The 14,137-nt window shown below is 43.0% G+C and overlaps 1 protein-coding gene across 2 annotated transcripts in view; it reads left to right on the forward strand.

The window, feature by feature from the left end:
- The window catches only part of LOC138746011 (synapsin-3-like), a 226,831-nt gene that overhangs the window by 73,274 nt on the left and 139,420 nt on the right, over positions 1–14,137 (forward strand). For both annotated transcript variants that reach the window (XM_069903681.1, XM_069903682.1), the window contains exon 3: positions 4,790–4,847. In XM_069903681.1, the coding sequence (XP_069759782.1) occupies positions 4,790–4,847 (58 nt within the window). The remainder of the gene's footprint in view (positions 1–4,789; positions 4,848–14,137) is intronic.

The following is a 14,137-nucleotide window of genomic DNA, read 5'->3' on the forward strand; positions in this document are numbered from 1 at the left end:
CATACATTAAAATAATTCTACAAAAAACAAACTGACCCCTAGTTCAAATCTGATCACTCAACTGACTAGCTCTTTTTTTTTATCTCCCTCCCCCTTCCTCCCTCCTCCCTCCCCCTTCCTCCCTCCTCCCTCCCCCTTCCTCCCTCCTCCCTTCCTCCCTCCTCCCTCCCCTTCCTCCCTCCTCCCTCTCCTTCCTCCCTCCTCCCTCCCCCTTCCTCCCTCCTCCCTCCCCCTTCCTCCCTCCTCCCTCCCCCTTCCTCCCTCCTCCCTCCCCCTTCCTCCCTCCTCCCTCCCCCTTCCTCCCTCCTCCCTCCTCCCTCCCCCTTCCTCCCTCCTCCCTCCCCCTTCCTCCCTCCTCCCTCCCCCTTCCTCCCTCCCCCTTCCTCCCTCCTCCCTCCCCCTTCCTCCCTCCCCCTTCCTCCCTCCTCTCCCCCTTCCTCCCTCCTCTCCCCCTTCCTCCCTCCTCCCTCCCCCTTCCTCCCTCCTCCCTCCTCCCTCCCCTTCCTCCTTCCTCCCTTCCCCTACCTCTTTCCTCCTCCCTCCTCCTTCCTCCCCCCTTCCCTCCCTCTCCCCCCCTTCCCTCCCTCTCCCCCTTCCCTCCCTCTCCCCCTTCCCTCCCTCTCCCCCTTCCCTCCCTCCCCCCTTTCCTCCCTCTCCTTTTCCTCCCTCTCCTTTTCCTCCCTCTCCTTTTCCTCCCTCTCCTTTTCCTCCCTCTCCTTTTCCTCCCTCTCCCTTTCCTCCCTCCCCCTTTCCTCCCTCCCCCTTTCCTCCCTCCCCTTTCCTCCCTCCCCTTTCCTCCCTCCCCCTTTCCTCCCTCCCCCTTTCCTCCCTCCCCCTTTCCTCCCTCCCCCTTTCCTCCCTCCCCCTTTCCTCCCTCCCCCTTTCCTCCCTCCCCCTTTCCTCCCTCCCCCTTTCCTCCCTCCCCCTTTCCTCCCTCCCCCTTTCCTCCCTCCCCCTTTCCTCCCTCCCCCTTTCCTCCCTCCCCCTTTCCTCCCTCTCCTTTCCTCCCTCTCCTTTTCCTCCCTCTCCTTTTCCTCCCTCTCCTTTTCCTCCCTCTCCTTTTCCTCCCTCCCCTTTTCCTCCCTCCCCCTTTCCTCCCTCCCCCTTTCCTCCCTCCCCCTTTCCTCCCTCCCCCTTTCCTCCCTCCCCTTTCCTCCCTCCCCTTTCCTCCCTCCCCCTTTCCTCCCTCCCCTTTCCTCCCTCCCCCTTTCCTCCCTCCCCCTTTCCTCCCTCCCCCTTTCCTCCCTCCCCCTTTCCTCCCTCCCCCTTTCCTCCCTCCCCCTTTCCTCCCTCCCCCTTTCCTCCCTCCCCCTTTCCTCCCTCCCCCTTTCCTCCCTCCCCCTTTCCTCCCTCCCCCTTTCCTCCCTCCCCCTTTCCTCCCTCCCCCTTTCCTCCCTCCCCCTTTCCTCCCTCCCCCTTTCCTCCCTCCCCCTTTCCTCCCTCTCCTTTTCCTCCCTCCCCCTCGACCAACCTACCTCGTTAACCAGTAAAACCCCAAGAATGCGGCAGGAACTCGCCAACTGACTAGCTCTTTATGTTATAATAAATACTGCATGTTGTTCAGAAGCTACACTATTGAAAACATGGAAATATCTCCAGAGGAAAAGATTTTTGTATAGAGTCACAATCCACCTGTTTTGTTTCAACAGAATTCCGATAGGTGGTGGCTTTAATTGCCGTGAGGTTTAGTTCTGTGGCCTGTTTTCTGTGCAATGAATGCAGGAACACATGCATCGCTCACTCAGTGATTCATCTAGGTTTTGTCTAAAAGAGTTATTGACCTGGTTCTGGCTCAAGCCTGAAACATTGGTTATGTATCTTTAACTTTGATATATAAAATACGCTGTTTGATCTGCTGAATTTCTCCAGCATTGTTTTTTAACTTCAGTCACTGCATCTACAGACTTTAGTGTTTTATTCTGGCACTTGGGATAAGATTGAATGGCCCTTTTTTCGACTGGCGCAGATGGGGCATGCTGAATGGCCATCTTCTGAGATTCTACTCGCACTTGGTGGAAGATAGTGGAGTGCGAGTATGGTAATGTAAATCAGAGGGCAACCGTTATTTTGGCATCACTTCTGGATCTTGATATCATGATGTGCTTAGATTGTGTGGAGAGCCCAGATTTAAGCAGACAGAAGACTTTCTTCTTCATATCCCAGTACCTGCATTAGGGTTAGGGTCTTAAAGGACCTGCAACATAATTGATGAATAATTTGAGTGTTGATGGGAATAGGTAATGCATTGATCTTTTTCCAAACTGAGGTAGTTTTACTCATCAACAGTTTAGGTTTTGATCCTATTTTGAGAGGAGTTTGAGGAGATTTAGTATGTCATCAAAGATTCAGAACATCTGCAGGTGTACTGTGGAGAGCTTGCTGGCTGGTTACATCATTGCCTGCTATGAAGGTGGACAGGACAAGAAAAAAAACTCCAGAGGGCTGTTAATTCAGCCTGCAACATTGTGGGCACCAGCCTTCACTCCATCGAGGACATCTACAAGAGGTGGTGTCTCAAGAATGCAGCCTCTCTCCTCAAGGACCCCCACCACAGCGGGTGATGCCCTCTTCACGCTGCTACTGTCGGGAAAAAGCTACAGGGGCCCGAAGATGAGCACACACCAGCACAAGGACATCTTCTTCTCCATGGCCATCAGATTCCTGAATATTCAATGAACCAAAGACGCTACCGCCTCTTGTAGATGTCCTTGGAGTGAAGTCTGGACCCTGTGTTGTTGCAGGCTGAGTTAACAACCCTCTGGAGCTTTTCTGGTCTTGAGCATTTGAATCTTCCATACCAGGCAGTGATGCAACCAGCCAGAATCCTCTCCACGGTACACCTGAGGAGGCTTTTGAGAATCTTTGGTGACATGCCAAATCTCCTCGCTGCGAGCCTTCTTTGTGACTGCATCGATATGGAGGCTCCAGGACAGATCCTCAGAGATGTTGACATCTTCTGTACCCTCTCTACTGCTGAGCCCTCGATGAGGACTGGTTTGTGTTCTCCTGACTTTCTCCTGAAGTCTACAATAGTCTCCTGGGTTTTGCTAACGTTGAGCGCAAGGTTGTTAGATCTTATAGTTGAGTAATATCACACCATCTCCCTCCTGTCGGCTTCCTCATTGTCGTTTGGGCAACGTGGTTGTAACATGGTTTATATAAATGTTTGCATTGCGATGCTGGCACAAAGCAATGAATTTTGTGACAAGTTCATTACAATAAATTCTAATTCTGATTCTGACCCCCACACTATTCTGGGGTGAACTCAATTTATCCCTGATGAACTGAGTGGAGGTATTTGACAACTTTCTGCACCCATCATTGTGTTCAGCTGCCTCTGATCACTTGGCTACTTTCACTTAAATCTTCTGTGGATCTAATTTTTTTCTTTCTTGTCTCACAACCACCTTCTTTCTCTCGGGCTGTCATGATGTTTCTCATTTCCTCTCACCTGCTTTCCATCCTGTTCCTACCCCTCTCCTTACTTAGCTCAGTTCAACTTTCAACTTCTTCCAGTTGTTGAAGCATCGTAAACCTGCTTCTCCCTCCACAGGTACTGCCTGATTGCTCAAAATGTCCTGCTTTTAATTTCAGATATTCAGATTTTTATTTTTTTTTGTTTATGCTGAAGTATTTTTCTTTGGAATCCAGCAACGTTTGATTAATGTTTTCAAAGCGGTTATAAAAAAAATTGGTGAAAAATTCTTAATGATGAACTGGCTTATTAACTGAATCTAATCGAATCCATTGAAATACTGCTTTCATTGATTAAATAAATATTACAGTTTGGTACATGTGCACATGCTGGACTTTGTGAAAAGCAATACAGCTGGAGGTTGAGAGTATAAGAAGTGAGAAGACAGGGAATGGCTATGGATAAGGATTTGACACTGAATGTGTCAAGTGGACGACGGATGAGAGAAGATGAGGACCTGGAATGCTGTAAGTGTGAGAAAGAGGAAGCAAGCAAAACGTGGAAGGGAGAATAAGTTAGGGCATGGCCACAGGAAATTAAAAAAAAACCCACCACTTTTCAGAAGGAAAATCAGAAAAAGAGGAAGGGGAAAGCAATACAAAAGTGCAATAGAAATAAGGGGGACTGAACTATGGGAGGTGTGTGTGTGTGTGTGTGTGTGTGTGTGTGTGTGTGTGTGTGTGTGTGTGTGTGTGTGTGTGTGTGTGTGTGTGTGTGTGTGTGTGTGTGTACATCTTTAAATATATTTGTGCCCTGGAGTCAAAGTGATGATTTAACGACAAGCTGCAGAAGGTTCCTACACAGAATCTTTGCCTCATCGGCTATTGAAATTTCTATCTGTGTTGTGACTATTTACTGATTCCATTTGTATCCTCTCTAAACTGAAACTCATCCTGTACTCTAGATTGTATCAAGTCCCATTCTCTTTATTCTCTGTTAGAGCTAATTGGCTCCCAGACATTTACTTCATGTCATTTTTTAGATCTACTATGGCCTCTGGCTTCTCTTTTTACAATCTATTCCAACCATACAAAGAACTATCTTCTTCAGAATTGTTAAATTATATTACACTCTTTTGCATTACTTTGATTATGTAGGATGGTACACAGTTTCATTTTTTAATAGGTTGAATTGTTGTCTGTAAAGCTGGGTTTCCAAGAAGCTTAGAATGTAGTGATTTAGAATTCTGCATAATATTGTCAAAATGGAAGAAGTTGCTGAATAATGAGAATTATGATCTTCACCAGCATTGTAATTTGTTGCATATGACACAGCAGTGTCAGCATGTCACTTTCTCCTCCTTTCTCTTTCCAGGTCCAAGTACTTCCGTGGCAAGAAGGTTTTGGAAGAATATGAGATCCGTTTAGAGCAGGTCTGTGCAATTTTACTAACTAAGTAATAGGGGCAGGGAATACAAGGGGAAACTATGAAAAAGGAGAGGAGATGAGGAAGGGTTCTAAAGATTGGAAATGGAGAAGGAAGTGCTGAGACTTGCCCCAGAATCTCAAACTGGATAAAGGACACAACAGATCACTGGATCAGGTACTAAACCTTGTCTAGAATCCAGCTCTGCACTTATAGGTGAACAATACTTCACCCACCATTCCTTGACTGTGTCTTGACCTCCTCTCAACTCAGTTATTTCCCCATTTATCTTCCATTGCAGTTTGGGGCAAGAGAAGATTAAACAGAATAAATTTATTGGGGTGGCCCGGTTAACATGACGCTATTACAGGGCCAGTGGCCTGATTTTGAATTCGGCACTGTCTGGCAGGAGATGTATATTCTCCCTGTGACCTGCATGGGCTTTCTCCAGATGCTCCAGTTTTCTCCCACTTTCCAAAATGTATGGAGTTGTAGGTTAATTGGGGTTCAATGGCCGGAATCAACTTTTAGCAAGTTGTAAATAAAATTTAAAAACTTTTTCAAGGATTTGTGAGAAATCTGTCATTGCTGGAGAAGCATTTGGAAATTGTTCCGAAACCAGTATGAAGTCGATTTTAAAAGCTCCAGTCAGTTTGTGGTAAAGGTTTAAAAAACAAATTGGTTCTAGTGAGCCAAGTTTAGAAAAGCACAGAAACCGGACCTTCAGCCGACCATTTCTAACCAGCATTTTCTCAGTTGCACATTCCATACAAAGGTGATGCAAATGATCATCTAGATAATCACTTAGGTGTAAATGTCTACCTTCGTCTGGCGTTCCAACTACCTCTGGGTTAAAAATAAATTTCCCCCTGATTCCCGCCAAACTTCTTGCCCATTACTCTAATTCTATGACTTCTAATTTTAGATACATCTTCTTTGGGGAAAATATTTAATATTACCTACCCTATCTATGTCCCTCAAACAATATTGTATACCTCTGTCAAGTCTCCCCTCAGCCTTCTTTTCTCTGAGAAGAACAATAGCCAGACTACTCCATTGCTCTTTATAACTGAAACTCCAGAGGGAATCCACAAAAGTCTGCAGACAATGTGATTGTAATTAAAACACACAGGAATGCGAGGGCCTCACCTGGTCTCGCAGCCTCCACAGAAGGTAAAGGTACAGTGTAATCCTGACGTTCCGGGCTTGAGCCCTTCAAGACATAAGCAAAGAATGGGAAAGGTGTCAGAATAAATACTGAAGACTGGCAGGGGGAGGAGTCCAGACCAACAAAAGGTGTGGATTGGATATGATAAGTGGAGAGGTGAGAATTGATTTTGATGTGAGAGAGAGTGAGCTGGGGGAAAAGTGACAGCAGGAAGAAGAAAGGTGGTGGGGGAGGGGGGGGTTTAACAGAAATTGGAGAAGTCAATGTTAATGCCATCCAGTTGGAGGGTGCACAGTTGGAGGATGTGGTGTTGTTCCTCCAATTTACGGGTGGTCTCAGTCTGGCAGTGTATGAGACCTTGGACAGACATGTCAGCAAGGATGGGGAATTGAAATAGGTGGCCACTGGGAGATCCACGGTATTGCAGCAGACTGAGCTCCTTATAACTGAAACACCATCCCAGGCACCGTTCTGCTGAATTTCCTCTGTGTCCCATCACATCTTCCAAGGTGATTGTGGCTTAGCTCCTATGAGAGGATTGAGTATGCCCTGCCTCTCTGATGTCAAGGATGTATCTCCACAGTTTATCGGTTTGTATTGGAGGTTGAGATCTGCTCTAAGATCAGTCTCCCTCCGTGCCAACAGCTTGTGGCCTTTTTGTAGACCTTCATTGTTGTGAGCCCTCCTGAAGGGAAGAAGAGTTCCCCAACCCATCCTTCAATAAGTGGGAGGCTGGCAGTTTAATACTTTAGTTTGCCCACTCTTTCTGGGAAAGTGGCTAGATCAAAAAGCTGAGATGGAACCTCAGAGAAGCTGGATTTTGTACCATTTTTGGTGCTTGATGAGATCTGACAGAATTTTTTGTTATCCTCATTGAGAATCTGGGGTCCGGGACTGAAACAATTTAAATTCCGTAGCTTCCAGCTGAATAGATTCCCTGTCGTTAAGTGCAAATAGTATTAACTATTCAGGAGGTGCACTTGAAATAAATATTTAATGCCAGTTCCTTCCCCTTAGCTCTGTTAAATTGGGTACTGGATATATCGAGTGGGTCATGGCACAAAGCTATTTTTATTTGTGGTTAATAGCATCCTGACCCAGGCAGGGTACCTCTGACAAAGAACTGGCTGTTCGAATTCAGCTGTGCATGTATCTTGTCAAAAACAAATTCTCATTTGTCAGCAAACCTTTAACAAGGGCCAAACTCCTTGCTTCTCAGTTAATCATGTTACTATCAAGCTTCTTCCCTAGACAGTTTCAGTCTACCTCAAGACATCACAGAACAGATTTCCATTTTACAAACTGTGGGTGAATATCAATTTGAACTTCAGAAATGAAAAAGAACTGGTGCACCCTAATCTGTGCAAGAGGTCAGAGAAAGACTGTTTTCTTTAGATGAGTTAAAAACACAATTAACCCCTTGAGTCCTGATGCCAGGTGCATTATGAAGTTATGGGCCTGATACAAAGAGGTTTCAGTGACTGAACTGGAGCTCTCCATCTTAGAATTGCAAAGACTTTTGTATATTATAAGAAATACAGATGACTAAACTGAGCTGACTAAACTGAGCACACTTTTGTAATTTGTTTTTTTCATTTTTTTTCTATTGAAGTTGATTCTGACAAGGCCAACATTTATTATTATGCCTTAATCATCCAAGAACTGGATATTTATTTTTGAGGGGGGGGGGGAAAGTAATTCTGAGTCAATCACATTGCTCTGGATCTGGAATTATTTATGATATAGTCTAGATAAATTCATTAGATTTTCTGTCTTGGAAAAAATCTTAGTGAATCAGGTTTGTTTTTTCAACAATTTGATTGTTTTGTGGTCTTTTTATTTCTGATTAATTTAATGATTTGTTGTGAGTTTCCCAGCTTGGTGAGATTTGATCCTTCATCGGTAGCTCAATAATCTGATAACTCGATGCTAGTTTGATAACAAAAAACACTTTGTTACTACATTTATCCACTGCTTTTTATAAAATGCTAATTTGAGAGATTAGTGTTTCCTGAGTCTGCAAATTTACTTAATGACTGGCCCCATTTGGACATGCTAAAGAGGCAGGAGACTAGTTATTTGGTAGCACACAAGGCCCAGTGCTTTGATCGGAAGGTAGGGGCATGGCCTGGGGGGTTGTTAAAGGCTTGTTGTGTGGAGGTCAGGCAAGAGATTTGGATCAATGGGATGGGCTTTAATGGGATGAGTCGTAGACTTTGTAACAAGGTTTAAGAAGCAGGTGACACTGAGGGAAAGCAATGAAAACAGGTAACCTCGTGATCCTCCCTGAGGCAGTCTTTGTGCCAGATTCTATGGCCTGAGACCTATTGAGACAGCTGTCTAAGAAACGATAAAGTAACTTTACAAGTGCCAATGCTTCTTTATAGATGGACTGTACCAAAATGTTGACCATGGTCCAGTATTGCTGAAGTTCAAGTCTGACCTGCAGGCTACAGATAGTTTTGTATGTGACTGGGCTTCTGAGACATGAAGCAGCTTGAAGGAAAACTGTGGGAGCCTCAATACAGAATGCCACAATTTTGAATTTTTTTTTCTGAATCACAAACTACGTGGCCCAGTTTTCTGGTGCCGATTTTAATTGATACCCAATCAATCAAAATGAGAACATGACTTTGAATTTTGAAGTAATGGGTGTTTCATTTTAACTGGATTGACATTCTATTCTTCTGTCCGGTCAGTGAAATGAGAGTGTGCAAATTCCACTTTACCAAAGTTAATTGAAATATCCATTGATCAGGGTGTCCCTCTCTCTGTCCAGTGACAAGAGATACATTTTTGTTCATGTGATGCAGACCTTGTGATTTGGAAACTATAATTCTAACTAATCACCTGCAACAGGCCCAATCCCAGACCAGATTGGGATACAAGGAGGGTGCCATTGCTCAGTTTTTGCACTTCTCCTTGGTTAGAAGGTGAATGGAAAACTGTTCAAACTCCATCATCTTCCTCTCCAGAAACAAAGTCACTGCAACTGCAGTCATTGAGATCCAGTATCCAGATGTCAAAATGGGGAGGGAGGAACCAGAATGTCAGTGAGAACTTTAGGTACATTCGTCAAGAGCACAAAGAAGCTCAACAAGTGCTCACCTGCCTCCCAAACTGCCCAATACTTTGCATGGCTTATTTCACCTATGGAAGAATCTCACTAGACACCTTGGAGCCCATAGAATTGGGAAGCAAGTCATCCTCAACCCTGAGGTGTACTTGGAGAAATGAGAATCCACTGAATTGCGAAATACTTAAAATAAAGTGCAATCATTTACCAGTTTATCAGTTTTGACAATTAATTATTAACTGTGGAGTTGACTAGTCATATTTAATGAAATTACTCTTCTGTAAAAGACTAAAATATATTTAAGAGTAGATTGTAAATGATTTAGGAGAAACCTTCCTGGAAAAGACAAACATTATTGACAGTTTTTAGAGCTTCTAAATGTTTGCCTTCATTTCTTTTGCAATTGAAATGGCTTTCCCAAGCTCAGCCGACAAGGTTTCTAGAAAATTACGTGCCATTCTATTCTTTATTGAGAGTGCTCAGTTTGAATCGGAGAATCTCAAGTGCATTAAGCCATTTTCTCAGGCTGTTTGTTACTGGATTTGGGTTGTGCTGCTCTGTGTGCTTTTGTTATCAGGGGCCACTTCAGGTCTTGTAGTTCAAGCATTAAGTAGAAGTGGTTGGGAAAAGGCGCAGGGAACTTGCATATTTCCATAAAAGGAATTAGGAGGCGAACTTTGGTGCAGAAACTTTGGCAGAACAGACCCAAGCCCCCATCCTTAAATCCTTTGGTATTTGGAGGGTTGTTTGTAGCATTACACATTGGCTTGGTTCCTCTAAATAAAGTTAGTGGATTGACTTTTGGAGACATAACTTGATACAAAAATGACTCTATAGCACATTTAGGATTAATGTCCACAGATGATTTAGTGATTGAAAATCAACAAAGAGAAACAGAGTTAACATTTCAGGTTGAAAACCTTTCATCAGAACTTGAATTTGTATTTCAACTTCTAATGAGAATCCAGAGTGCGCTGATTACTTGTTCTGGGAGAGGACCCTAACGTTTATCAGTTACTACTTGTTATTGTATAGCCTGAGCTATTTTATGCTGAGGGGCAGTTATTTAAGGGCCCTACCCATTTGATCATTTGATATCTTTCCTTATTTTTGTCTTTAAACCACATCAGTCCTTAAAGTTCAATTTTTTTGCTGAAATGTAAGAGTTGGAAGCTTTTTGGAAATAAATCATCATGAGAAATTTGATGAATAGGCTGCTCTCCATTTGTTTCCAGTGCAGACTAATGGAATATCTCGCTACCAGTTCTACATGAGTTCAGGGTTGGCTGTGTTTGAACCCAGTTCCACAATGGATGAGTCTTCAGTACAAGCTGGTGGCTTTGGCTTGGAAAAAATTTCCCCCTCTGTGACAACTCACAATTTAACAAGATGAACTTCCGAGTTTCAGACAACACCCCCTTTTAAAGTATTATCCAAGCAGCCTATTATAATGTGATTAATTGAACCTAACCATTGCCAGATGATAATCATTATCTTCTAACTCATTATACTCTTTCACTTTCTTTTATAGCACTTTTCTCTTCTTTCTTTAACTCATTACATCCCCTATTTCCCTGAAAACTTAATCCTTGAAATAACTCTACAGCAATAATGTGATCTGTTATGAAATTCTAGCAAATGCTGTAAATGAAAGAAGCCTTTGCTATGCTCTTGGATTGCACAGTTAAATTTTTGCTGTCTCAAATGGGTATTCACCCGTTAGTTGTACAACACGACCAGTCATTCTATAGTGCTTGGGAATGAAAGTGAGAAATAGGAACAATTTTTAGAAAACTCTTAAATTGGGCACTGCTTTCCATTTCTAAGGCCCTCTTATTCATAGGAGGGGTGGAGAAGAATGATTTAGACAAATTCTTGATGAGGAAATATATAAATTAAAGATGTGAGAAAGAATAGAACACATCTCTAGTCAACCTTACATGAACCTAGAGTTTTGATATTTGGTGATTCCAGTACCTCATTTCTATGAAAATTCAATTCAATTCCATTAAGGGGTCGTTTCCTGTATTTATCTCACTGATGATCATTTTTATCTCCTCAAACAATACCTCATTGCATCCTCATTGAGCATTTTGGCTCTGACACCAGTTGTCAATAAAACCAAATAAAAAAGCATCCTTTCGATGTTCTTGAAGATCATGCCTTGTTTCAAAGTGAATGTTTCCAGTCAGACCAGATGAAGCATGATAGTGTCTGCTAGTGTTGTCTCGTCTAGGTGGGTGGGCCAAATAAAATGGTAGACTTGTTTGTGATGGTTAACCAAAGTGTGGAAGATCAAAATGGGGTTTAACGATGCTAAATCCATTCCTCCCAACATTTGCTGTTTGAAAACACAGATGAAAAATACTGGCGCAGGTGAAGGTGCCTGGCATTGGGGAAAAAAATCGGTTGGCAACAAGAACCAGCTCATTCAAGGGAGGGATCTTTGAAAGTTACAGATGTGGGAAAGGCACATTAATGCACATCCTAATATAGCGCAGAACCCAGAGAGATCCGTGATTCTACTCCTGTTTAGTGCTGTGAACTGAACATAACCAGCTGAGCAAGATACTGTGATGGGCCCTCCAGGCGTACATAAATGATTTGAATAATCAGGAAAGACCGCTATTCCCAACACCCTCCCTGGAAAGTATTTGTAGTGAACTTTGAATGTGAATAAAAACCTTAGCTGTGCTGCACTGTATGATTCCATAGTCTTAGACTGCTTAATATCTAGTTAAAAATGAGATTTCTACAGGAATGGGGTACCAAAAACTGCACACTTGGGAGGGGAGGGGGGGGAAACAAAGGATAAATAGGAGGTCATGAGAGGTGAAGGGGAGGAGGGAAAGATTTTCCCCCCTTCTGAGCCCAAAATTTCTTCTGTTTAATTAGACTCAAAAATAAAGTGTTCATGCTGTTACAAAATAAGGAATTGTAATTAAGCTACAGTGAAATATCACAGCAGATAAGTATTAAAGAACTTTCTTAAAACTTATAACTATTATCCTTCTTTCAACGTTGGGACAAGAGATGTGGAAATTACATGAGAGAGCAGATCCTCCTGTGAATGAAGAGCTTGGTCCTTTCTCATTCAATAAGTAGAAGAGATGGAACCTTCAATTATGTGAATCTGAAGTGGATGGAATGGTAATGTTGGCATCTGGCCACTTTAGTGAAACATAATGATGCCCACATCCTATTTATTAACCATAATCAAGAGGGTTTCTAGAATCTAATCCTTTAGCGTGACATTGCTGTCCTGTTGCAACACACTGTAGAAAGGAGGTTAATGGTATATAAAAAATTCAGACAACCAACCCAGGCAATCATTTCTGCAAATCATGTTGTGGGTCTTTTTGTGTGTGGTTTTGTTTACAACCATTCAGATCTCTTTAATGTCAAATGTTTTGATGTGGTAATATGCTGGATTAAAAACTTCTGTTTAATGTAACTAATTAAATGTTACTATTAAAATTGCATTTCTTTTGACCAAGTTGGTAGTAATGCTTCAATATCATCCAACTCCAAGCTTTAAGCATTCTGCTTTATCATGCACATGGAGTGAGTACTGTTCCACAGACACACCACAGTGAATTAACGTGTGGAAAGGATGTAGGAACACAAATGGACTTTATTTAGTTTTTAACCTTTACCCTTATTCGAACATCATTTACCACAATCTAATTGAATAGATATCTTGAACCCATTTAAAGTTTCTGTAATTGTTCTGAAGATTTGCTTTCAGAGCTGGTGCGTCACAGAACCAGAGACTCAGATTCAATCCTAACCTTAGGTGCAACTATGTGGGCTTCCTCTGGTGCTCTGGTTTCCTCACATATTCCCAAAGCTGGTAGAATCTGGGGGATAATATGGGGAGAATAAACCAGGGCTAGTGAAAAGGACTGGTTAATGGTAGCTACAGAGCTGGTGGGTGAAATAGACTGTTTCACTCTGTTTGTCTCTAAGAGCCCGCGTTCGGTAATCAGTAGAATCAGAAAAAGAGCCTTATTTCCCCCCACTCCCCCACCTTCCAACAGCCAGATACTAGTCAATTAGAGTTGAGCCTGGAATTTGCATGTAGTTTTCAGGCAAAATCATTGATGTATGGAAAATAACATCATAAAAAATAAACAGCAAAGCAATGCCATTTTTCTCAGCAGCATAGAGCTTTAGCCTTAATTGTCACAAAGTGCCTCATACAGCATGAAGGCTCTGATCAAGAGTGTGTTGGAATAGTCAAGATTAAGTTTATTTGTCACAGAATACCTAGTACATAGAGAAGGGTGGTTCTGTAAACAGGCCAATGGGTTATTTGTATAATTGTGGGCAGCTATGTTTAGAACCTAGGATTGCAATGTAAAGGAAGATGGATTAGCACCAAGCAAGGGCAGTATGAGAGCACTGTTATGGTGTTCATTTAGGAGCCTGATAGCAGTTGGGGAGAAACTTGTCTTAAGCCTTTCACGCTCTTAAGCCTTCTCCTGGATGGGAGGAGAGAGAAGAGAGTGTGTCCAAAGTGTGATGGGTGCAATGGGTTGGCTACCTTTCCCAGGAGGGGAAGAAAGTTTGTTCTGAGCTGCATTCACTAGCTTCTGTAGTTTCTTCCAAACTTGAGCCAAGCAAGACCCATACCATGCTTGATATGCTTTTGATGGTGCACCTTCAAATGTTCTTGATGGACAGGGGCGGCATGCCAAATTTCCTTAGTCTTCTTGACCATCGTCGCATCAACGTGAGTCCTGTGGCACCTAGATCTCCTTCCTGATGGCAGGAGTGAGAACAGAACATGTCCAGGGTCGGGTATTGATTCTTAACAAAACCTGTTGCTCTCCAGTGGCAGCGTTCTATGTTGAGGTTCTCGACGGTGGGGAGAGTTTTGCTCGTGTTGTGCTGGGCTGTGCCCATTACCTTTTGCAGGGCTTTCTGCTCAGGTGTGATGCAGTCAGTTGTCATACTTTCCACTACACATCTATAGAAGTTTGCCAAGGTTTCCAATGTCATACCAAACATCTGGAAACTCCTGAGCTAGTAGAGATCCTGACGTGATTTC

The sequence above is a fragment of the Narcine bancroftii genome, chromosome 11 (assembly GCF_036971445.1).
Source record: "Narcine bancroftii isolate sNarBan1 chromosome 11, sNarBan1.hap1, whole genome shotgun sequence".
Lineage (NCBI taxonomy): Eukaryota > Metazoa > Chordata > Chondrichthyes > Torpediniformes > Narcinidae > Narcine > Narcine bancroftii.